This window comes from Choloepus didactylus, chromosome 8, assembly GCF_015220235.1.
Source record: "Choloepus didactylus isolate mChoDid1 chromosome 8, mChoDid1.pri, whole genome shotgun sequence".
Classification (NCBI taxonomy): Eukaryota; Metazoa; Chordata; class Mammalia; order Pilosa; family Megalonychidae; genus Choloepus; species Choloepus didactylus.
This window is the reverse complement of record NC_051314.1, coordinates 51,392,705-51,418,955: the sequence shown is the minus strand read 5'-3', so window position 1 is coordinate 51,418,955 and position 26,251 is coordinate 51,392,705. Positions and strand designations below refer to the sequence as shown.

At 36.2% G+C, this 26,251-nt stretch overlaps 1 protein-coding gene across 4 annotated transcripts in view; it reads left to right on the top strand.

Moving 5' to 3' along the window:
* Window positions 1-26,251, top strand: part of SYT1 (synaptotagmin 1) — a 649,966-nt gene that overhangs the window by 491,942 nt on the left and 131,773 nt on the right. For all 4 annotated transcript variants that reach the window (XM_037847277.1, XM_037847278.1, XM_037847275.1 and 1 more), the window contains one exon: window positions 22,279-22,396. In XM_037847277.1, the coding sequence (XP_037703205.1) occupies window positions 22,279-22,396 (118 nt within the window). The remainder of the gene's footprint in view (window positions 1-22,278; window positions 22,397-26,251) is intronic.

Here is a 26,251-nt window from a genome sequence, read left to right as displayed (position 1 = left end):
CACAAGCTATTGTGAGGATTAAATGAGAGGTATGTGAGAAAAATGAAAACTAGTGAGCATGCTTGTTTCCCTTCCTCTAGGCTCTTGGGCTATTGTAATTTATACAACTATTTTACTTAAATTTCAGTTTCTCACACCAACTACCTCTTTAAAATACAGAGACCATATTTATTGATAGAGGAAAAAATACATTATGTTAAATTATGTGCCATAAAATATTTTCTTAAAGAGTAGTCCAAAAAAATGAGATGGAAATTTTCTTGCTATTCATGGAAAGAGTAATTAAAAGTTAATTTTAGCATAATTATTGAAAACTCAACTACTTTAACTTCTTACAATGTCAGCCTATACAAAATCCTTTAGCTTATATTACTTTTGTTCTCAGTGTTGTAGTTGGGCTATTCAGACCAAGAGGCCTATTACAAGCTACAGTTAATAAGTTTTCCATGGTGTCAAAAGTAATAATGTTAACGTGCCATAATAAGTGAAATTAATTTTGCTTTGTGCACTGGCCTGCGTAAACGTGAATGACATTTCGAAATATGATCAGGCAGGAGCTGAGAAAGAGCCATGTGGCAAAACAGAATGAACCGCGACCATTAGAGCAGAGCAGGCAGCTGGAAGCATTTGTGGGCACAGGCAAAGAGGTGCAGGATATTATTATAGCAAACTTATGGAGTTTTTTGTTTTCGCTGATTTTGCCCTTTAAAAAAGTCCTGAAGAGACATGTTGTCCTTAGAGAAACTAGAGATGTTTCAACATCCTGGCTCCCAGTTTGGAAACGAAAGAGCATCTTCCTGCTAATCTCTGATTTATAGTGTCTTCAACCCACAATTTTTTTTTTTTCTGCCTGCAAGAAGCAGCTGATTGGTAACAGCTTTTAAACTGATGACCATAAAGTAGAATCTGAAAGTCCTGATGGAGATTTTTATTACAGGACTTCTACAGATTTCCCACACATACATATCCTGCCAATGGCCCACATAATTATACTGTCTGTAAACAGTCAAAAGAAATATATTGAATGGAAGGAAAAGTTTCTGGATGACTCAGGGATCAGATGATCAAAATGGCTGATGTAACATCTTGTCTTTTTCCCTTTGAGCTATAATATTTCAACTGTTGCAACCAGAAATCACATAACAAGAAATCACGTTACAAAATGGGGATTTCCCTATAAAGGTGGTCACTATAGAGAGAAACTAGAAAATGGTTTAAGGGGACCTTGTACTTCATCATTCTGTAAGCCTGACAATTTAGTTTTGGCTACATCCCATTGTAACAGTTCTTTGTTTCCTTTGTGAATCTATCAGCACAAAATTTTTTGTCTGTTCAGGAGAACTGTTGATGCACCACCCGATTTTTAAACTTGTGTATAAGCGGTGCTCTATTTTAATAAAACTACAACCTCTATATTCTGGGCTGTACATAATGTTTAATATCGGCAGCCATCCTATACAATATAGAAGTATTGTTATCCTCATTTTACAAAGGAAAAATGAAGGGACTCCCCTGAGGTAACATGAGTATAAGGTCACAGAGTCTGTATTTTAACTCAGTGTATTCCAGCTCCAAACCTGTGCTTCTGGTGACACAACCACAGACACTGCTGTCGCGTGGCCTGCCAGCAATCAATCCACTATAGATACTATACATACCAGTGTCCTTTATGGTAGAGCAACTGTGTTCTACACCTTCTGCATTTAATGATCACAAATGAAAATACACCAGCAAAGGAAATGGTTCCTCTGGAAGATTTATTAATCTTATGATTCAGTCCAACAAACATACTTTGGTGGATTATTCTATGCTGGGCCCTGGTGATAAAAAGATGAAATAGACATTGTTTCTGCACTCAAGGTACTCAGTGGTAATGAGGAAGAGATTGTACCTTCCAGAGGTGGGGAATTCAGAAGGGATGAGTAAGAGTGTGAATTTGAAGTGAGTTATAAGGGATGACTAGGATTCAATAAATTGATGATAAGGACTTCTAAACAGAAGAAGCAGAGTGAGCATTGGAACATTATAGGACACTAAGATATCCAGATTTGGTTGGGATACAGTACACATGAGGGGAGAATGGCAGGGTATAATCCAGAAAAAATAGATAAGGGTATTATTTTTAGGGCTTTGAATGTGGGAGTCAACATTTTATTCTCACAGCTGGGAGATCAGAGAAAGTATTAAAGCAGCCAAGTAGCTCTGTCAGCTCTGTGGTTTAAAAAAGCTAATCCTGTGAAAATACGGAAACTAATTGGAGGCCACTGCCTCCATTTGAGAGGTTTTTGCAGTCTATGAAATCATGTGGCAGTGAGGGTAAGATAAGAATTCAGATATGAAAACGTTTTTAGTAGAATTTACAAAATTTTGTTATTGATTAGATGGAGGGGTGAGGGTCAGAGAACCATTAAAAATGATACCAATTCTATTGGTTATCTAAGAAATGAGAAAAAAGGGCAATAAATGGAATTTCAGAAAGATGTACCAATTTTAAGGGAAAACAGTAAGTTATTTTGGATAGGACTAAAACAGAGTTCATTTCTGGATGAGATCATATTAACACCCCCTTTTTTTCTCACAACAGCTTTTAAAGTTAAATGCATTGTATACAGGATTTAATGTCCTCCTAAATAGTACCATGCCCAAAATTGACTACTTAATTTTTCTAATTCCAATGCTTCCTTATAAATCAGCACCTGTTCTAAAATTACTCATGAATAGTTAAAGCCAAAAGCTATATCCTTTCTTAAAAAAAAAAAAAAAACTACAAAAAACCAATATCCTAAAGAACAGCAAGCCTGCCCTTTGCTCTTGCAGTTTAGACGGTGTATTTTCAGGCATCCTATGGACTTTGGGATTTCCATTTCAACCCAGTTCACAGGCAGGTGTGAGAAACCATTATAACTAACTGCTCCTTTTCGCACTGACCCAAGCTCAGAGCCACTGGGCTCAAACAGGGGATGAAATCTAAACTGTGTTTTATCCAGTGGATTTCAACTCTGAGAGACCCACTGTGTGAAGAGGCCTTGGGCCTCCCTGAAGAAGTGAGAAGCACCCTGGGCAAGACTCGAGAGTGGCCAGATAGACATCTCCACATAGACATTTTACCAGGCCCCAACTCTGGCTGTCCATGTGCTCCTCTGTGTGTCCAACAACAGCCTAATAAGGGGGCTCACTTAAGGAGACATGTCTATGTAAACACTTACATGACATTATCCTTCCAATAATTAATATAACAGAAATAAGAATGTCTGCTATGTACCAGCACTGTACCTGGCACTGGCTGAGCAGGGGACACACAATAATGGATAAAGCATTATTTTAAAGAAATCATTCTTAATTGTATATGCATGGAAATGCCACTGTTACTTAGAATAATAATGAAATAACTAGCATGCATTGTGCACATGCCATATCCTAGGCACTGTTCTAAACACTTTATAGTGTTTAATCTTTTATCTCATTTAATTTTTACAACAACCAATTGAGATTGATAATATTATTATCCCCATTATATATAGTATGAAACTGAGACTTAGAGAGATGAAGCAATTTGCACAAGGTCATACAGCTAGAAGCAGCAAACCAAGGTTTCAAATCTTGGTCTATCTGACTTGAGACCTTACCTCTTAATCCCTACCATATGTAGCCCAGCAGGTACTTCACTCATACCGTGAACTCTACATTGCATCCTTTCACCTTCCAAACCTTTGACCACATGAGAACAGAGGATGTAGAACTTACCACTTATTTAGAGAAGGTGGTTTGCTTTTCTATTTGTCTAATTTGCTGCTTATAATAAAAATAATCCCTTTCTTGCAAAAAGCTTATCCTTCCACCTATTTTATCTTACTTGACCTCATTAAATCCCTCAGAGGAGAGAGGAATAAATTTCGTTATCCCAGCTGACTTGAGGCAATGTATTACATCTCCTTTAAGTTGATCTGTTTAACTCAGACAACCTCAGAAATGTAAAGGAAAATCAAGGAGCTTGTGTTTGGACATGGCTCTGCTCCTCTGAGAAATACTTTCACCTCAACAGTCTGCAGATTTCTGTAGAAGACCTTGAGACGGTCATTCAGGAATTGTAGCCTACTGATTCCTGTGCATTCAGGAAGACATGAAAGCAATTACAAATTGCTTAACAGACTATGCATAATATTAGAGATGAAGAATCTGGCTGTGAACCAACTTACACCAGGGAAACTCTGCCATGTGATTTTTTTCCCCAGTCCAGAACTTTGTGCTAACAGCATATTACTGGCTTAGTGTTGAATACTATTGAATAATGATCTAGTATAAAAAAGAAATGAAAACTTTGGAAGCTTTCACCACATAGAAGAAAGAACATGACTTTGGTGATTAACAGACCTGTGTTCTGGGTCCTAATAACCATGTCACCTTAGGAAAATTATTTCACAGAACTGAGCCTCAGTTTGTTCATTCATTCACAACATGGCAATAATGGTAACTTTTATTTCAGGGCTATTGTGAAAATATGGAAAAAGTTATATGAAAGAATTGGCACACATAAGCTGTTTTATAAATGACAGTCCATTATTAAGAATGATTAACATTTATTCCAAATTTATTATGTGTCAGTTTCTGTTGTATGAACTTTACATGTATTAACTCATTTAATCCTCACAACAGTCTTTAGACTTAGCTATTGTTACCATTGTTCCCATGTTACTGATGAGAATACTAGGGCATATAAAGTTTAAGAATATTCCCAGATCACACAGCCAGTAAGTGATGAGCCAAGATTGGAACTCAGAAGTCCAGCTCCAGTCTTCACACAGAACTCATTGCCTCTAAAATCATTTTAAGAACATAAGATCTTTTGGGGATCTAGGCTTAATCTTCAGACCGTTTTCCTTTCTTTATGTACTTAGTTTATCTGTAAACTTAGGAAACAATTCACCTTTGTAGCCTGTTCACTTTTACCCTCACATGCAGCTGGGAATATCTTTAATTTATAACGGAAATGACTTCTTTAGAAAGCTTTCCCACTTAACTCTTTACCATTCTCACCTATCAGCAACATCATTAACTCATTTCTCTAGCTTTAACTCATCCTGGATAAATGTGGAAATCACCTTTTTCAACATTACACTTTTTTTTTTTTTTTTTACAACTTTGTGGTTTTTCCCACAAGCTTAAACCTACAAATCTTCCTCTCTCTTAACATCTCTCAAAACTAGTCATATATATCTGTGATACAGCTCCTGCAGTAAAATGTTCTGAGATATTTAAGGACTGAGACTGCCTAAAGACTTTTTCAGATAACACAATTGGATACATATTATTTTCAGCTTTAAATTCAAAATGATTCCCCTTAGATGTCTCATTTTCTTTCTGCTAGTTGAAATATTTTTGGGCTAAATGAAATTTGTGTGGTGAATTTTTTAACTTATGTCATTTTCAGTTACCTTTTTTTCATTTATTTTCCATGAATTAATACACATTTTAAAGCAATGAAAATAAGGGTTATTTCAGACTCAATTTGTCCCTTTGCAAGATTTATTCAACAAAAGGTACCAGATTTCTGAGGTAGATTTCCATGGAAACCTGTAAACTATTTTAAGACAGTGTTGGTAAATGTGCTTTTATGAGATTTCATATGTGAAAAGGATATTTTAAAAAAATAATAATTTAATATTGATCTCCATATTGCATAATAAAACATTATGATAAAAGTCATATGGTGAAATTGACCAGAAATTTGTAGGCCGATTTTCTCATTTGCCTTTTCCAGAAACCTCCTAATGAAGTTTCCTTCATCAAAATGTGCTGCTCTAAAGTTGAAAACCAGAATGTCAGTGCAAACAAAGAGGAAAATGGCCATAAATAAAACTATGTTGTAGTTTAAAGTAACTTGGGTCACAATTGCATGACATATGCTTTAAAAAAAAAAAAAAAAGTCTTCTGCTAGTTATTTCTCACAAAAATCTCTGATGTACTTTACATAACTAAAAAAAATCCCTCACATCTCAGCAGGGTCACTTCGGCTGTTAGTATGAATACATGCAAAATGAGGCAAATAAGATATACCTTTGTCTGAAGAGAACAGCTTTCATTCAAATTCACATCTTCCTCATTTGCAGATAAACTATATTTTTGCACTGTGTGATTTAGTGGCATCCACATTTCCATGCAAGGGACCATTGAATTCCCTAATGAGGTTCTGCTTTTCATAACAATGAATACCAGTGAACTTTCCCCTAGGCAAACCAGATGGAAACCAAATTATATCTGCAAAATGAACAATTTGTGAAATCTTTGCAAATTGAATTCCAAATATACTTAGAGATGATCTTAACTTCCTCTGTAACTCTGCCATGTGATGTGTTTAAGGCCTACATGGGAAATATACTAATTGATTGCATGACCTTTGAGCAGAAATGAATGAAAACAGAAGATCACCATGAAAGACAAAAAATTAAAAACTCTGAAAAAGAAGTAATATGCAGATGGGACGTCTTCACTAGGAAAGTGTGAGATTAACATAGATGGTGTTAGAGGTGTTTACTTACCACTTTTGAATTGGTTCTTATTAACCTTATTTTGTGAAAGAGGTAACTAAAATTAAGCAAATTGCTCCAAGTCAGTTATACAGCTAAGAATGAAAATCTCTATTCAACTTCCTTATCTATATGCCTATAATTGCTGCTCCATGTACTCTCAACTATGCCTGAAAACTAAACTGAATAGACTGTGCAGAAGAAAGATTTTGTGTCTATTACCCACATCTGATTATATTATTTTCACAGTGACACTATGAAACTGTCAAGTAGATACAACATGCTTGTAGCATAAAAGATAGACTGTTCTTCCCCCTCACCCCCCTCAGGTAAAGAATTCTCACAATTCCTATAGCATTCCAGCTACAGAGAGTTATAACCCTCTTGGGTTTTACTAAAATGACCACAGTCATAATTAGGTTTTATACTTTTTCAGAAATGCAAATATTCTGCCTCAGCTATTATGCCATCAACTAATGAACCATGTCCAAAGAAGGTTCTTTTGTATCTTTATAAGATCCAGCCACTCAAGGTCTAAAAATATAATGAATCAGGGGAAACCCTTTAAAATATTTCTTCTACTGACATTAAACTGGGAAGAAAAATAATACTAATACCTTTCATTGACAGAACAGGTTTAATATTTCAAAACTCTCATATATTTGATTCATTTCATTCTTACGGTTACTTTATTATAAAATGTAGCTGCTTACATATATAAACCTAATTACAATTTGTCTCCAACCACCAAACCAGCCTAATTTCCAATGATACTCATGTATCATTTTTAAAACTTGTTCAGTTCTCCTAAATTGCAATTGTTTTCACTTTGCCTCTTCTACAGTCTTATTTTGCCTAGTTCTTTCCCCAATGATCTTTATACATTGTACTTTGCATTTCTACTCTCCCAGAAAGTCTTTATCCCCCAAATCCTACTTCCATGTTTTTCTTCTTATCTTACTGATATCATAACTCAAAGGCAAAAAATGTATTTAATGTCAGCTGTATGCAAGACACGGCTCTATTTTTTTATATCACTGCTGCTTATAACTTAGTGTTTCTTTTTTTCCCCCTCACAATTTTAACCAACTAATGCCAAAACTTTTCTTACTGAAACACAGAGAGTAAGAAAATTACCATTTTCCCTGCCTTTCCCAAATTAAGACACAATCTCTCTTGATCTGTAACTTTATATTGCCGTATGCTGAACACTGTGTTAGGAAAAAATGATTAAAGCACAGGTCCTGTTTAATGAAAGAAGCAGATAGGTGAACAGACAATTGCAGTGCAATACCAAAGTGCTGCACTAGAGATTTGGCAAGGTGTTATAAAAACAGAGTGGGCAGAAGAACCGAACTCTGCTGGGAATCATCAGGACAATATTCACTAAAGAGTTGACAGCTTAGAAATAAGTAGTTCAGTAGAAAAAACAAAGGGAGGGAGAGAATGCCAGGCAGAGAAAACAGCGTGTTCAAAGACTCAAAGGCACAGGAGAACATTGTGCAATGGAGAATATGCAAGTAATAGTTCTCCTTGTTCTGTTTCCTGCAACCCTCAAATGAATTTACTTTCAGGTAGTTGCATTTCTATTTACGTGTATATCTCCTTTGATATTTGTTACACTACTTTTATAATTTTCCTTTTGTATGTCCTTGCCTTTATCCTGTACTCTGGCATCATCTTCATAGTTGGCCACTTTGTGTTTTCAAAAATCTTTTCAAGTGGAACCACCTTTTCCACCAGTCTATCAAAAAGGCAAGTTATATTTGACCCCTGTCCTCCAGTTTCCACTGACTTAATTCTTTCTGCTCGTAAGTATTGGGAGAGAAAGGAGCATTCACAAAGCTGCTCTTTTTTCTTTCCCACTGCACATCCACACTTACACTTCTCCTAACCTGCATTTCCCCTTTCCAACAATCTATTCCCTAATCCATGTGACATTCTTACCCTATTAATGAGTATCCAGGAACCACAAGTCAATCCTTTCAGGTATAATAAACTACCTTTTCATAGTCGGCATTGTACTTTATTGTACAATTTCATTCTGCTTATAGATTTTGGTACTCTTTGTCACTTGTGTTACATATTCCTACCACAAATAGTGCTCTATCTAGACCAGGGTGGTTTTATTTAGGCCTTAAAGCCTCCATTTAAACTATCCCCTTTCTTTCTGTGATCTATCCCCTCTTCTTGTCTCAGACTCTTCTGTATTTCTTTCTTCTGTGACTTGGGTTTCATCTACAGAGGGCCTAGTATTCTTGTTTTCTTTGGCCTTTCCTTGCATTGGATTCTCCAGGGGCTCTTCTTTTTTCCCCCCTCTTTTCTTTTTTTCGCTTGTGGACTTCAAACACAAGCTTCTATTCTTGGGTAGCAGTTTCTCTGACCTCTAGAAGAGCCATCTTCTCTAGCCATTTTTATCTTCAGCTCCTCCTCTTTCTGACTAGTTTATCTAAATCCCTGATCACCTTCAAATCCATTTTGGAAAAGGTATAATTATGTAATATTGATAGCATTTGCTCCAGTCAATCAAAACCAGTTTATTCAAACTACCACCACCCCCAAAGTACCCAATGGAAACCTTTTTAGGAACCACCTGCTCATAACTGCTATACCTTCATTGCCTGCTGAAGCCCCTCGTGCTATCTTGCCTTTATCTAAAACTGTGCTCCAGGACCTTTCTGCTCATATGATTCATCAACATATGTGCAGAGAACATCTCTGGCTGTCACAACAGCAATGAGAACTCATCTCTGTTCTGGATTAAAAGCAACTGGAAGCCCCATATTTCTCTAAACACCTTTCTATTTCACACTTACATTTCTCTCTCCTAATGCCAAATCTCTCTACTGCTGTTAATGGGAATTTAGTATCATAGTATCTTTTTTTTTTTTTTCAATAAAATTGCTTCATGACTCATATCCCCTGTTTCAATCCAGGAGAGAACTAACAGTCTTTAGCCTTAGCTTGCTTGGTGAAATCACCACAGCTCCTCATATTTTGCCTTCTGATACAGTCTACAAAATATATCCACTTTCTCTGCTAGCTGAGGGTCACATAAAATTCTTAATTTCTGAGATTGGATTGCTGCAAATACTTCTTCCCATTTGAACTAGAATTGGGGTCTCCTCCACATAGTCCCTCTCCAGGCAACTGCTCTCATCCTTATGAAGTGAATGCACACACAAAAAATAACTTCTTTCAAAGTCCTCCCACTGCTTTTCTCACCATTACCAAGTTGTTCAATTTTTCTTATCTTCTCTCTTTCTTCTGTTGTCTTTCTACGGATGATAAACTAGATACAAACAAGCACTTTTTTCCTTTACTCTCTTCCCCAAGCTTCTTTTCTCCTTTGTTTATTCCTTTCTCTATTCCTTTGTTTAATTTTTTCCTCCCCCAACCCCATTGCTTCAGATTTTTTTTCTCTTTGTTCAAAGTTCCCATTTTCTCTTGACAGAGCCCATGGCCTTCTGAGGCCAGAAACAGAGATGCTAGACTTGGTCACTATGACTTCTTATAGTTCTGCTGTTAAACAGCTTTTCTCTCCTCACAGCTTCTATGTGACTTGCCTTAGTTTACACCTTCTCTTTTTTATTCTCTTTCTTTTGGCTCTCCTCTCTATGGTTTTAGGCTCTCTTTGCTCACAGATGGATCTCATTTAATCCTCACAGGTAGAAAGAGTGGATAGTACTCTCTATATTAATGACAGAAAAGGACTTACTTCAAGTGCTCCCATGAGCTGGTTAGTAGGAAAACTAAGGTCTGCTGAGTATGTACCCTCTCTTCTTTTACCCACCCCTCCCTGATGAAGAGAAGAAAAACTTTTCTGGGGCAATGGCTTCTCCGAGTTGGGTGGCCATCTTTTTGGGGATCCCCTTGGTTACCGTCATCCCAGAACTAAAAAGGGAAAAGTATTCTTCGGATACAACAGGACCCTGATTGATGAACTTTCCCTGTAAAGACCCTATTCTCCCGTATCCATCGTCTCAAGTCCTAGCTAGAATGCATCAGTAAAAGTGGCTACAGTGACAGAATTTCAGTATACAGTCTTTGCAGCCATTGCATATAATTAGTAAAAATTTAATATTGCTCCTTCTGTAAGCCCATGTATAAAGCACTCAAATACATACCTCTGCCATACAGATAATACTTCTAGGAATTAGAAATACTAACCAATGTCCTCCAAGGATTATCTGGCATTGTTTTTCATGAATGCTCCAGGCTCAGTGGCCTGCCTTTGGGCATAATATTTCTTCACAATCCCTACTTTATGACTGCATAGGATAAATCTGCATTTTCATTTAGAAATATATGTTGCCCATATTTCAAAATTACTTGCTGTTCACATATACATTTCAACAGATGATAAATCTGGTTCCCATAATCCAAACCATTATCTGGGAGAGGCCATTTTACCCAAGACCCTCAAAGCCAAGTGAGGACAAGAAAATAGAATATTTGAAATTGGTTCTGATCCACTAAATGAGGACATGTGGTTGGCAAAGGGAGAATGGTAAAGGAATAAAGCAACTTGGCAAAAGTTTGCCTCTGGGCACCTTCCACAAACTATTGTTCACTGCTTTCCTTCCTCTTTACATGTCCTTAGGCAATTGGCCATTTACGTGGATTCCCACTGAGCCCTCTGGTAACTAAAGCAGCACCCCAAGCTATGGGGTCATATCCACCATCTTCCCCATTTTTGCACATTTCCAGTTCTTTAGATAATTCTTCCATAACCCAAGAAATTATCAACTAAAATTTAATATGATGGATTACCATGTCACCCACTAGGGGACAAAACAGTGTTTGTATTATTTCAATCTACAGCTTTAACTAAAGGAAATAAGTGGGGGAATTTCAGCCAACATAGCACAATAAAGCATGGGAAATCTTTAAACAGAGATATTTCTGGGACTTACTTTCCCTTACCCTCCACCCAAAATTCACATATGTAATTGGCCACAGCAAAGTCTCCTACCTTCTCTATAGTCGTTCTTCCTAATACTTGTTTTTAAAATGGCACTTACCAATTGATGTTGAATTTTTTGTTCATATGTCTGTCTTCCCCAACACAAAATAAGTTTCTTACGAGTAAGGACAAATTTTAATCATCCTTCTATTCCCAGTATCTTGCACCATGGCTGACATATTGAAAACACAAAATAATTATTTAGAAAACAGAATTAAGGAAATATAAGACTAAACACTCATTTTCGACAAACCACAGTATGTGAAATGGATCACTAATCATACTTTTAAAACCACTGTTTAGTATTCACTACTTATTTGTGTCAATTATGTTAAGCTAAGCTAGAGTAACAAATAGACCCAAATATGTAATAGTTCCATATAAGAAGTTTATTTCTTGTTCGTTTAATAGGACAAGGTGTTTCCAATTATTAGGTAGGGCCCTGCTTCATTAAATCTCAGGGATCCAGGCAGATTGAATCCCTGCCATTGTCAACATGTGACCTCCAAGGTCACTCTGAAGTCATCAACATAGGCATAGAAGGGAGAGAAGATCACGAGTAGGAGCTTTAAGGATGAAGTTTAGCAGTGGTACATATCGTTTTGGTTCACATTTCATTGGTCTCAACTCAATCTTAAAACTGCATCTAACAGCAAGAGAGGCTGGGAAATGTAGTCCAACAGTCTCCTAGGCATATTTTAATGTTGAAGAAAAGAATCCAAACTTTCTTTTGCTTTTTCTCAGTAATAAAAAAATTCGGTATGTGCCCTCAATATATGTGCATTTCTTTGTCTACAAATTATATATTTAATACTGTACCAATAAACAAAACACATAAACAAGCAATAGAAATGAAAATATGAAATATAAATAAATATAAATAGAAGGTCCAATGTTTTCTTTCTATACATCGATGTTACCTGGTGAAATCTGACAATGGGGACAACTTCAGAAGAAAGATAGGGTAATCTTCAAGACAGAAAAAGAACAACAGAGTGTATATATTAGTTTCTATTGCTGTGTGACAAAGTACACCGAACTTGACAGTTTAACACAACACCCACTTATCAGCTCACAGCCCAGTGAAAGAGAGAACAAGCAGACAAGTAGTTACAGTAAAGGTATAGAAACATATGATTTCCCAGTCAGAAGAATCTTCAGAGTTACGTCTTCCAATCCCCTTCCATAAATACAAGGAAAGTGGAGCCCAGATGATTAAGTGATTGACGTGTTTCCCCTCCTTCATTCCTACTCATTGAGACCTTCCCTGACCTCCCTGTTTCAAAATACACTCCCTATCCCCTATCTGCTTTATATTTCTCCCTAGAACATACCATCTTCTAACATAATTTATATTTTGCATTGTTTATTTTGTTCATTGATTTTTGCAAGCTTTGTCAACTGCTGTGCCCCCAGCACCTAGAACAGTGACTGACACATAGGAGGTGTTCAATAAACATCTGTTGGGTGAATGAATGAATAGTAAGATAATGCCCACATCTCAGTCTGGTGCCCTTTCCACCCATCCATACTGTACTGTACTACTACTTCCTCTTTTTTTATTTTTATACTCCCCCGTTTATTTTGAAAACAATCTTTTCTGATATATATCCAAATGAATTTGAAATTACCTATAGTCCCCTATAAATGAAACAGTGATAAAAGAACACTTAGCATATTATTTAAGGACTTCAACATAACAGAATTCTCTTTTCCAGCTTTTTAAACTACTTTTTTCCCATTTTACCCAATATGTAATATTTGACATTTGGGTTATATGTGCATATAAAACAGACACATTTGTCAAAGTGAGCATAAGATGTAACAGCATACAGTTTCCTTTCTGGATATAAATTTTCAGAGGCAAGGTGGTCCAAATAGGAGCAAAAAACTGACTTCCACATGAAATAAACTAGATAAACAAAAATTAAGAATAATGCTAAAGATTGATTCCATATCACAAATCATTCTCATTCCTATTCTTCTAACATACAAGTGTGCACTCTGGGTTATGTGAATCAAAATATACTTCCAATCAAGATTGTGAATTCCTAGGACTAGGGATATCTAATTCATTAAAAGTTCCTGGGGTAAAAAGAGATGTATTATAAGTGAATAGAGGACATTTGTCCATCAAGTTATACATATCGACTTAATAAGGTAGATTATTTAAAAGTCTCAACAGGCTCAGATATTGACTTGGGCCTCAAAGTGATGTTTTAATTACTTATTAAGCATATTAGAATGTTAGCCATCACTGCATTAGTACTTTAAGGTTAAAAACTGGAAAGAAATGATGTTACAAAACACACAAAACATTATATTTTGTGGTTCTACTATTTTGTTTGTTCCACTATTTTTGTAATTGGGGCAAGATAAATGGTCCAATTTGCTTAAGAACATTCAATATACCCCATAAACTGCCTGAATCAAAGATTTTTATTAATTCTTCTGCCAAGCACATTAATTTCCATCTACAATTTTTTTTTTAGATAAAAAACAATAAGTCAATTGAAAAAAAAAGTTGTGGCCTTGAGCTATGAAACATTACACTTTTAACACAATGATTGAAAACCCTAGAACATCACTGTAAAGATGTTAATCATTGATGGCCTTCAGCAGTGAATGGATACAGCTTTACTGTGACTTCTCCAAAATGCTTTGGGGCACCTAACACACAGTTTGTCCAGAGTCTCAAAGTCAGAGTCATTCCCATAATAGGGATCCTCAATAATAAGTTGTTTTTGTGGATCATAGCTCCTAAGTAGTTCAGTTTTCACTTTGCAGTTTTTAACTTCACTATCTTTTCTGTTCAGAACTCCCAGATTGCTTTATTCCATGTATACCATACAATCAAATGTGGCAAAGTTCTTTGGTAACTTGCTCAGCCACATGATTCATAGGAATGATCATGCTTCTCCGGGCAATTTTGCTCGATAATCAGGAGGGTTTCCTGTCTCATAAGTGGACGTTGCAGCATTGTCTATCCTCCAGTTATCCAAAATACTTTTTTATCAGTTACAAGTTTTCTGAAAACTGCTTCTGCAGTGGGTGATCAACAAATTTTACCCAAACGTACAAACAGCACCATCTTGGGCGGCTGCGCTGCATCTTCTCAGGAGCAAAGAGAGGCAGAGTGAGCATTGCCACCTCCTTGGAACAGCCATTTTGGTTTTCTGTTTTCATCTTCGTATTTGAAACACATCAGTATATCTACTTTTCTATTTTTAAAGTATTTTTTTCTAATAGGATTACAAGTGAATTTTAAATCAAAATATAAATTATAGGTATGAAGAAATTTCAAAGATCTAAATCATAAAGTAGAAATCCATCTTTAATTAAATTACATGAATTTTACACTTATATAAGAGTAACTTAGTTTAAGCTGTTAAAAGACTTTACACATGCTTCCCTGTGCCTACAACACTCTTGCCTCTTCTTTGCGGGGTTCAAGCTGACTCCTCCTGCTGACCCTTCACATCTCAGCCCAGAAAATGGCTCTTCCTGGGGACTTACATGTTACCCCCACCCATACTCACTAGCTCTGGAATTTCTTGGGCTGGTTGGAAAGGGGAGAGCTAGTAGACTTGTCTTAAATTTGCATTTGCACAACAAGCACATTGGTTTTATAAAGCATGTGCATTTGAGGTGGCTTGGAAAAATTGATACTGATTGTTGGGGGTATAAATCTCTGACTAATGTCTCCCTCTCCTTATTTTTTATACTAAACCCTGGAAAGTTCCATCTCTCTCCACTTTGCTCCCAAAGCATTTGTGCCACTCTGTGGTGCAGCTAACACATTTTATTATTTTCTCTGTCTATCACTGTGTCTCTGCACTACATTATGACCTTCTTATAGTCATCATGTTCATCTAGGTATACATGGAGCTTGGACTGAAGCCTGGAAGGGTCTATGGTGAAACTCAACAATTATTTTTTAATAAGAAATTAGTGGATCCTCACAAAATAATTTTCCTAAGACACAACATACTGTCTAATTCACTTGAACGATTCACAGTATGTTTGTACACAAGGGCAGGTTCAATCTTTTTAGGCTGTGCACATTCCACATTATTGTTTCACACTGTGACCATCTGGACCATTAGATGTAAATACCAGTTTGGCAGATACTTCAGGGGTATGAGAGTAGTTATGGGAAGAAAATAAATTTGAAAGATACTGCCATCAAAAGGATATTTTTAAAGCCACCAATTCTCTTATTAAGATTAAAAACATGCCAATGTCCTTTTATAAATTAAGAACATTTTAGCAGTTTCACAAATGGAAAATATGCAGTTTTAGTTTTCATTTTGAGAAATTGTTGTATCTCCATTTGTTTATTTATCACCTCTAAATAGACTCACAAAAATTCAGAGAAAAACTCTCTACCCATCATCAGAGAATCTGTTGCCAATTTAATACATAGAAAAAAATCTTCTTAAAATTAAAATAAATAAAATGTCATTTTAAAATGTCATAGTATTAAACCAATTCAGGTAGCTTTTTAAAACTAATTCAAAAGTACTTTTCCAACAGACATACAAACTTAACACCATTATACAAAGGCCACTAAAGTGAATCACTCCTTTTATACATAAAATGATGGATAGTGTCATAGAAGCCATTAAGTAAATATCCATTTTAAATCTAACTTTTTATTTATCCATTGGCAATGACCTCTGTTCTATTACCTATACTGTTCTTTAAAAAGGAAAATTGTTGCAGTGGTTGTCTATTAAATCATTAATTTGTGTCTACTCTATTCAATGGCTGCTTTTAAAACATAATGGAATTATCAAGCTGCTCAGAACAAAGATGCCTTCTGATTGTCAGCTCCATATTCTAAAAGGGCAGGTTAATTTCTCTGAATCTCACAGTTGGAACTTTCTAACAGTAACTGGCAGTTTCCACCTAGTGATCAAGGTAATTGACTAAAATAAATTATACATAAAGCTGAAATTCCTAATGGTAATAAGGCCCCTTCATGAGATAATCACACCAGCAAAAGCACTCATCTGTAGGCTGCAACTCTACAGAGTCTTGAAATTATCTTATAAAACCTGCACCTCCAGCAATGTTTTCGCTTCTGGTTCTGGAACAGGGCCACCATGGTACTGGCCATGGTACTGGACATAAAGGAGGCACTCAAAACCTATTAATTAGTTGACTCAGTGATTTAACTGGAGACACTGTTGATAGAGCATGTGTGTTGATGTTGTTTACAAAGCAAAAGACTGGTGGGGTTCACATTTCAATACAATCAACCGACAATTATTTATAAGACCTTATTATGTGCCTGGTGCTAGATGTAGAAAAGTCATGCTCTTCTGGAGTTTAGGGTGAAGAGAACACAAACATATGAAATAAAAGGGGAAAAAATAGTCTCTAAGCATCATAATATTAGCTATAAGCAACTGCTAGAAGAAATCCATGTGGCCTAGAATAGTAAGGAGGTGCTTCATTAAAGTTATGGAATTTGGACTATGGCTTCATGGTTAGGAATAATTTAATTAGGTGGAAGGGAATAAAGGCATTGCTGGTGGATGTCCTGACTGCAAAGATCTGGGTGATGGGAAGGATTCTAGTTCATAGAGATGTAGTGAGTGCTGTGATGAACCTCCAGTCCTTGCCCCATCTTCAAGACCAAGGCATGTATTCTCCTGTCTGCTAAGAGTGTTGATGGCTGACAGTTCATAACTGGGTCCCCCTTTTTGGCATTGCTCTCAGCTGTGAAGAGACCCTGACCCAAAAAAGTGGGGACAGGCCACATGCAGAGTGACTGGTAGATGCAGGAATACAAACTGTCATCCCTGTTGCCCTGAGTCAGATCATATCTAAAGAGCTATCCCAGCTCCAGAGCTCCCTATAAGATCAGCTGAGGCCTTTGATGTGACTGCATCACAGCCCAAATTCTCCATCTATCCAATCCTGTTTGGCTCACTCCATCAAACTCATTGATCCCACGGGCCTCCTGCTTGCAAATTTCTGCCTCAGAGTTTATTTTCCAGGGAACCTGACCTGTGGAAATAGAGGATACTAAGGAGACCAACCTGACTGTATCAGATTGTAGGGGATCTGTATTATTCTTTGAACAAGCATATTTGCAGTCCTGCTCTGTGACAGGCACTATTCTACTGCTGGGCACAGAGAAGTGAGAAAAACAAGTCTCTTCCAACAGAGTTGATATTCATGTGAGGGAAGCCAAAGTAAACATAATAGAATGTCAGGTGATAACATGTGCTAGGACAAACATGAAGCAGGATAAAGGGATAGATAGTGTGCGTGTTTAGGATGCATGATACTGTTTTAATAGGGTGGGCACAAAAAAGTTCTCTAAATATGAACAGAGAACTAATTAAACTAAGGGAATAATCCATTTCTAGTCTCTGTGGGAAGAATACTAGGCAGAAGACACAGCAAGCGCAAAGACGCTGAGGTGGAAGTATGCTTGACATGCTTTGGGAAAAGCAAAGAGCATAGTGAGATCGGGGAATAGTAGCAGGAGTTGGGTAACGAAAGGTCAGATCATATAAGGTCTCTTATCCTAAAAGATTATTCTAAGTGAAATGGGAACATATTGAAGGGTTTTGAACAGGAATGTCCCATGAACAGATAGATTTACATTTTAAAAGGATCACTCTGCTTCTATGTGAAAAAATGCCTGGAGAGTACCAAGAGTGAAAGAGACCAATTAGGAGGTTATTCCAGAAATCCAGGCTGCGGATGGTGATGATGATAGTGATGGAAGTTATGGTGGAGGTTGTGATGGAGGTGGTGGTGGTTGTGGTGATGGCAGAGGTAAGTAGTATTACTGGAGGTCATGGTAGAGAAGAAGTGGTGAAGGTCATGTGGAGGTCTCTGTGATAGCAGTGTAAGTTGTCATAATGGAGGTGATGGTAGCAAATATCATAGTGGAGATGGAGGTCATGGCTGGAGGTGGAGGTAGTGGTGATGATGGTAGTAAATGAAAGAAAGAAATTTAATCTGAGAGACATTTACAAAAAAGTTATGAGAGCTGAATAAATAGAGGAAAAGAGAGAGAAGGAAAGTGATCCATTGGAAGCAGATTAGCTAGTAACCATGACAGAAAACAAAAAAGCAGTAGAGGGGAGAGGTTGGTGATGAATGTCAGTTTAGTTAGAGACATAGTTAATTTAAAGTGAGAGTAGAATAGCCAAGTGGGTAGTTAGTTGGAATTTTTATCTCTGTCATTCCAGATGACAGTCTAGTAGTAAAGATAAACGCATGATTTTTGGTCAAATGACCTTGCTTCAGTTCCACACTCAGCTATCTATATAACCTATGTAACCTCTGCATCTCAAAGTCTTTATTTTGTAAAATAGACATTATTGTATCTACTTTCAGGGTTATTGCAAAGAAAACTAGATAAGCTTGTCGAAGAGCAATAAGGATCAGAGATGTAGATTTGGGTATCTTGTGTTTTTTTTTTTTTTTGCCTTTTTGTAAATTTTCCAAGAATATTTTTTGTTCCGCAAGACCACAACCCCTAGAGTTTTGTAGTGATAAACATATTTAATATTAAATGGTTATATATATTGCTACCCAACCTTCATTCTCCCAAACTAACATGTAAAAACTATGAAATAAAAGAGTTTGAAACTGTCTGTACAAAATTATCAGATCATTCCAATTCTTCTATGTAGATGGCACAAGATTTAGTAAAATCTCCACATGGTAGAATAAGGCCTATTTCAGACTCTAGAGACAGAAGAGCATATGTTTTCCAACAATTCATACTGCTCTGAGTCCCTAAATTTAAGGTTTAAAGGTCGAATTGTCAGGTGTGACAGCACTGGCCTACTGCATAAACCTCACAATTAAGCCTTGTTTTGACTATAGCAGAAGGAAATGCACCTTCAGGGGATGGCAGAGCAGTCAGGAGTTCTGCCACTTGTCTTCCCTGCAGGGGCCCAGAGGTCCATGACACACACGTATTCGGGCTCTTCTTGTTTCACATCAACTTCAGATTCCCATATCACTGAAAACGTATGAAAAACAATTTTCAATCACATTTGGAAAGGCCCCAAATTAATTAATCAAGGGTCAAACCATCATGTAAGTAAAAACGTTGCCCCAATTCAAGGCAAAGGTCCGTATGAATTGGGTATTTTCCTTGCCTTTTTCTGGAAAATGAGTTTTTCTCTATCTGCTCAATGCCATAAAAGATGCAAATTCCATACAAAACAGTGACTAGCTTCCATATAGCCTGTTGATTCCAAAGTAATAAAATTTTAAAGCTCTGAAAAATACATTCAAATAATAAATATATAATTACATATTAAATTTGGCACACCAAGTATGATAATTTTTTGAGCAAATGAAATTTTATGTAAGTTCCTAAATTAATAAATTAAATGTCGATCTGTAAAGCGTTCTAAAAATAAGCACATTTCCATATTTCTCTTTCTCCAGAGGATCCGTTTTGATTGTTTTCCTTCAAGCATTCTTCCCCCAGCCTATAGCTTTAAAATGACAGGTACCTTCACATTTTTCTCCTACTTCAGACATAGTTTTTCAAATGTTTCAAATCCTGTCTTCTGAAACTAAATACCATGTAAAATCTCAAAAGCTTCTTAGACATCATAAGGTTAAAAAATAAAAAGACACTGGAAGAAAGATAAGTTTTGACATTTCTTCATTTAAAACAATTGAGATGCCCTAAATTAATAGTGAAATTAGATTATGGGCCATAAAGGGAGGTATCAGTTAAGAGACAGTGCTCATATCTGAAAAACCTAATTAGAATGGTTAGAGTAACCTGATACTGCAACACAGCGAGCTCCCTGGGGACGCTATTGTGGAAAATGGAAAGAATCCTACAAAAAGAATCCTTCTCCTAAAAAGCATTTTTGAACAGCAATTTTGTTCATTTACATTTCTCTTGTCTCATAAAGTTCAGATGAATTTGCCCATGCTTTGTATTAATTTCTGTGATATTGGCTCCCATTCTTTTTTATGTATTTGCCAAGACTGTGAAAAGCAATTTATTCCACTCCATTCTCCTGATGTGTAAATTAATTCCTAGGGGCAAGTATGCACTTCAGGTGAATTTGGCACATTTTAAGTACCTTATTATCTACACTAAAGTAAAGGAGTTATGACCAATATCATTCAAAATGGGGGTATTATCTAAAATTTCCATTTATTCTGTTTTTGAAAATGTGTGGAGAGTGGTAATTCAGGCAAGGATCCTGTCTTCAAGGAGTTTACAGTCTTCTGGGAGAATTAAGACATGTACACAATGAGACAAAAATAAGTCCTCACTGACATAAGCGATGTACAGGTAAGATGCTATGGAGACACAAGAAATGAAACGATTGTGGTAATAAACATATGGTGATGTTTTCAAGAGAGGCATTACTTAAGGAGAAAGGCACCATTTCACATGCACATACACACACAAATACGTTGAATATATTACTTCTCACTTATAAATCATTGAATGAGTAGATATGCTTTCCTTTTTGAAAAACTGATATAATGAATACTGACAAAAAGGAATTACATTTCCTAAAATTGTTAAATTACACGTAGGCAGTAATTTTCACACTTGGCAACTATGGCTGATTTAGCACACGCGCAGGCCAAATGCAATTGTAATAAGAGTATAACATGAGCGCTCCTTAGGATATGGTCTTCTGTACCACATCCCTACGTTAAAAATCTTTCTGTGGAAATCTTCACACTTGCTGCCTTCTTTTGAAACCAGAATTCACATTTTGGGGGTGGAAAATGCTAAGAAATGAACCCTGATCTACCACGTAGAGAATTCCTTACATCAGAAGGCAGTCTAAGGTCTCCAGTATCTGAGGAGGGTATAGCAAATCAATTGATACTTTTCTTTCTCTCATGCTTATAAATATGGATGCAAATTCTACCTGTGTTAAATAATAGTGTGATGCTTAATTAGTAATCCTGGAAAATAAGACTTAAGGTGGGAGAAAGATAGGATTCCTTTCTGAAAAAAAGTTAAACTTTTGTATAGCATGGTCATTTTAAACTCTGAATACGTTGTTCAAAAATGCCTGAGTACAGGATTGGTGAGTGAACTTTGGACCTAAACTGTGGTACCAGTGAAGTAATGTAAGGGGATATGAGATGCTTTACTTTGTATTACCATGTGATTCCATTTTCCAGCCTGCTGCTCAGATTTTAGTACTCTTAGGATAAGGAAAAAGAAAGTTAGATCTCACTGAAATGAGTTAAACTAAAAATATCAATCATATAAAAACTTACACTTTGTTGCACTTCAGCTGTTAGAAACTCAAAATTTCACATTAATAAATAAAATTTAATGGAACACAGATACACGTGTCTTTTCCCCAAAATCTAAATGTAAAGTACTAGACATAATCAATTTGGAATGCAAAAAGACAAAAATTTAGGTTGATTCTACTGAAAAAGCAATTAGGCTCTTTTAAAAGCTATTTAATAAAGTAATGAAACTTTGCCAAAAGTTTAGCAGTGCTATGCAGAGTTCAGAGTCTCTAAGAAAGTCATCTTGGTTTCATTTCCTGTACTGTTAAATTATAGATTTTTTGATGAATGTTAAAAATATAGAAGGATTTTTTAAAAACTGACATGGATTATAATCATTCTTGACAATACCTTAATGAATGAATGACCATGTGTAACTTCTGATAGACCTAAGAGTTTTCAAATTCTGATTGCTATAATTTTCCTCTTGAAGAATCTACATTCCTCAATGTGTGTGCATGTGTATAAACTATTAAAAAATCACTAATATCTTCTTATTGGTTTTTATAGCAAGAGAAACTGGGTGACATCTGCTTTTCCCTTCGCTATGTACCTACCGCTGGTAAACTGACTGTTGTTATTCTGGAGGCAAAGAACCTGAAGAAGATGGATGTGGGTGGCTTATCTGGTAAGTCTATGATGTTTATGGATTTTAAAAATGTGCTGTTTTGCCATGGATACCAAAAGCATAGCACATATGCTGCAACTCCCCACTTCTTAACTGATCACTGTTCTCCTTCCTACGGAGTCTGGAAGCAATCTCAAAATTCATCTCAGCACAGGCCCCAGGAAGCCACTCTCAATCTTTTGGAATTGGCTCCTAAGATGAAACCTATTTCCCTGACTCATAACCAAAATATCAATTGTCAGTTCTAAGGCATTGAACATTTTTGCTTCTCTTCTGAAAGGCAATCCCTACTATGGATTATAGTTTTGTTGAGGTTTTTAATTTATCAAAATTCATTCATGGTATAAAAAAACTGGTGTTATATCTCTATTTATTAGATATTTGATAACCTAACCTAGTTTTTACAATACCATGTAATTAAAAATTCAGCATTTCAAATGTTTATGAACAATAAAATTTCTATTTGAGAGTGAATGTCCATGATAATGCATTTATCTTCTACAGCTTTTTTGGGGGTTGGATGAGACTTTTGCTTAGAAAGTTCTATACAAACCTACTTAGTAAAATATGGTGAGTAAAGTATACTCCTGCTCAGAAGCTAAGTCAACTCAAAATCTTGTCACTTCACAAATGAACATAATTTTTTTATTTTCTTCACTGAGTGATTAGACCAATTGTATTTCTAATTTTCCGATAATACATTTCAGTGAGGGATTTTCTTGATATATCCCAAGGTCATTATAAATAGACTATGGTTATAATGGTTTGTGCCTGTGGAATTAGAATCAATATTACTGGTTATTCAATGCTTTCTTGAATAAAATCATTGCTAACTTTAAAAGGTCACCCTATTGTAACAGGGTTATGTTACATTCTAATGCGTAACAACTAAAAAATACTAAAGCTGAGTTACTGCTTACTGAACCACTATTTCGTCGTTTATTTTTCTTTATAAATAAGTCACCAGGGGAAGCTACATTAATTCTTTCATGTCACTAAGACCCTATTTCATAACTTACTGCTCTCATTGCTGAATAGCATAAGAGCAAATTTAAAGCAAAGAATTAATACAGTTTCCTCTAAAACTGTAAAAAGTATATAATATGTGAAAAAAAAATCCAGAGGAATTTTTAACTGCAGTAACAGTTCACTCCCATATTACTATTTAGTATCCTGAAGCAATAACTTTGGACATCTTTGACCTTTCCCTTTTCCTTGGTTCAAAGCCAAAGACGATTACACGGTTCTTTAGCATCCTCTCTCGCATGTCATGTTCCATTTCTAATTCCCATGGCAACCATCTTCCCATCACCCTGTACCTAGTATTCCCCTAGTTGTCCCTTCCAATTCATCTTATACTTGACAGCAGAGCTCCTGAAACAGATTACCATGAATAAAGTTAGCAATAATATGTTAAGATCCCTCATTTGTTCCAGCTTCTTCCAAGTCCTAGAAATAAGTTCCCATAGTCATAGAAACATTTAAACTGCAATTTGTTAATCACAGTTTGCTGTTTCATTCCACCCTGACTTCTCCTCCAGTATCCACCCCTTCTTGTTCAGTGATATCAGAGAGGCTGCAGGCATTTGAGGGATCTGGCCAAGGGAAGTCAGGTTTAGCAGGATACATTATGTGGTTCACAGTTATATCCAGGCGTGGTTAGGTTATTGCCAACCATCAGGTGAAGAAATGTCATCTGGATGACTCCTACCACCCATTGCATTTTCTCATTCAGCATTGTGACATGAAAGGGATAAAGTTAGTCATCTCTAATTTCGTGTTCATAATTTCATATTCTTTTTTATAAAGGGAAAACACAAAATTGTTTAAACTTCATACCCTGCACAATCTATGTCCAACATTGCATCAGATAAATATCCTTAAAGAGCTCTAAATGTAAGGACTTCCTCTTGCCTGTGGAATTAAGTCATAATCACTCAAGTTTACATAATGTAGATCCTTCCAGACTTATGTCCCACAATATATCAGTCAAATTGATCAGCACTCTGTTTTCCAAACAAGTTATGCAACTTACAGCCTCCAGTTTTTACTTAGGTCTTTTTCTCCATCTGGAATTCACATTCTTTCAACAATGCCTGGGTAAGTCCTACCCATTCTTCAGGCCCAGCTTAGGTATTATTTTCCCCATCCATTCAATGAATTCTTATTGTGTCCTGACTTTGTGTCAGGCATTGTTAAAAAGACTAGGTTTGCATGAGCAAAAACAGTCAAAAGACCCTCCCCTTGCGGAGTTGACATTCTAATGGAGGAGACAGACAAGAAAACAATAAATAAGAAAAGCATATAGTATGTCAAACAGTATGGAGACAGTAAAGGTGGAAGTAGGGTAGGAAATGTTGGGGGAGTGCAGTTTTAAATGAGGTGGTCAGGAAAGGCCTCATGAGTACGACCTGGAACAGGTAAGGAGTGAGCCATGGGGTGTTTGGGGAAAGAGCATTTTAAGTGGAGAAACTCCATGCAGCCCTTTATGATCCAATCCAGTAGAACAAATCTTTGCCTTTTTAAAATGCCAAGGGCAGTTTGTTTTTACCCTTCAAACTTCACGTCTCCCTCATAAGACTGTGTTGTGTATTTATATATCCCACCATGCCCTCACTGGTAGCACAGAGCATACTGCTGAATGAATAATGAATTATTTACAGAGGAGCTATGGCCTGAGAAAAAAACAAGTCTTGCATTTCAAATTGTTTAACCTACTTACCATTAAAATGACTTTAAGCATTTGGATGGTCTGTCTCAAAGTAAGTTGACCTATGTCTGAGGAGACCAAAATTATATAACAAGATCATTCCAGCTAATTCCAATGCCAGACTACATTTGCTGGAAATGGCTAGTTAACTGGAACAAAAGTGGGCTGTTTTGTCAACTTTTAAATCCAGCTCTGTCACTAACTAGCTGTTTTGACTTTAACAAGTTATTTAGCTTTTCTAAACCTTAGTTGTGTTATCTATAAAGTGGGAGTAATACAAGGACACCCATGATAAGGTATTGGGAAGAATAAATGAGCGCATAGGATCTGACACACATAAATGCTCAGTAAATATTTTTTGTTATTTCTTTTAGTAACTTTATCAAATCTTGTGCTAGATATGCAAAATGTAAAAGCAACCAAAGGACAATTAAACCAATTGATTGATTCAATGGAGGAAAAAAAAGGTTCATCTGTTGTTTGATGGGATTGGCAGATCAATTCAGGCAGAATGATACCAGTAGGCTCATGTTTTGCACAAACTGAATAGTGAATTAAGCAAGATATGGAATTAATTTAAAAAAAAAAAGGAAGAAAGTGAGAGTTGCAAATTTTTTTAAATAAACTTTCTTACTACCAAATGAGTCTATTTCTTTCCTACTTTGCTACCTCAAAATACACTGCATAAAGACTTTGCCTCTGTTATACATTAATATAGCAAACCATGCAAACCCCAACCCTTTATACCTTACAGTCACAAATTTGACTGGACTGTTCACATCTCTTTAATAGACCCATGTGTTTGCATTCTTACATTCCAACTCTCAAGTATTTGTAAGCAACAGCAAGGGTCTCTGAATCTAGCTATTTATCCTGAGATCTTGAATCTTGCAGGCTGCAGAGCTATTCTTCAGAAGCAAGATGGGGAGGTAAAAAATGGAGATCTTTGTTGCCCTGTACTTGGAGAGAATCAAGCCATCTGCCTAGTAACCACATCCCAATATTTTCACTGCCTTTTATGCATCTGCATGTTTGGAATAAATCTCACTTCAAATGATAAAAATGTTTTCTATTTGTGAAAATTCATGGAAAATATGAAGAGATCTACAAAAGTAAAGGCATTGGAAAACTTGAGGATTCCCTAA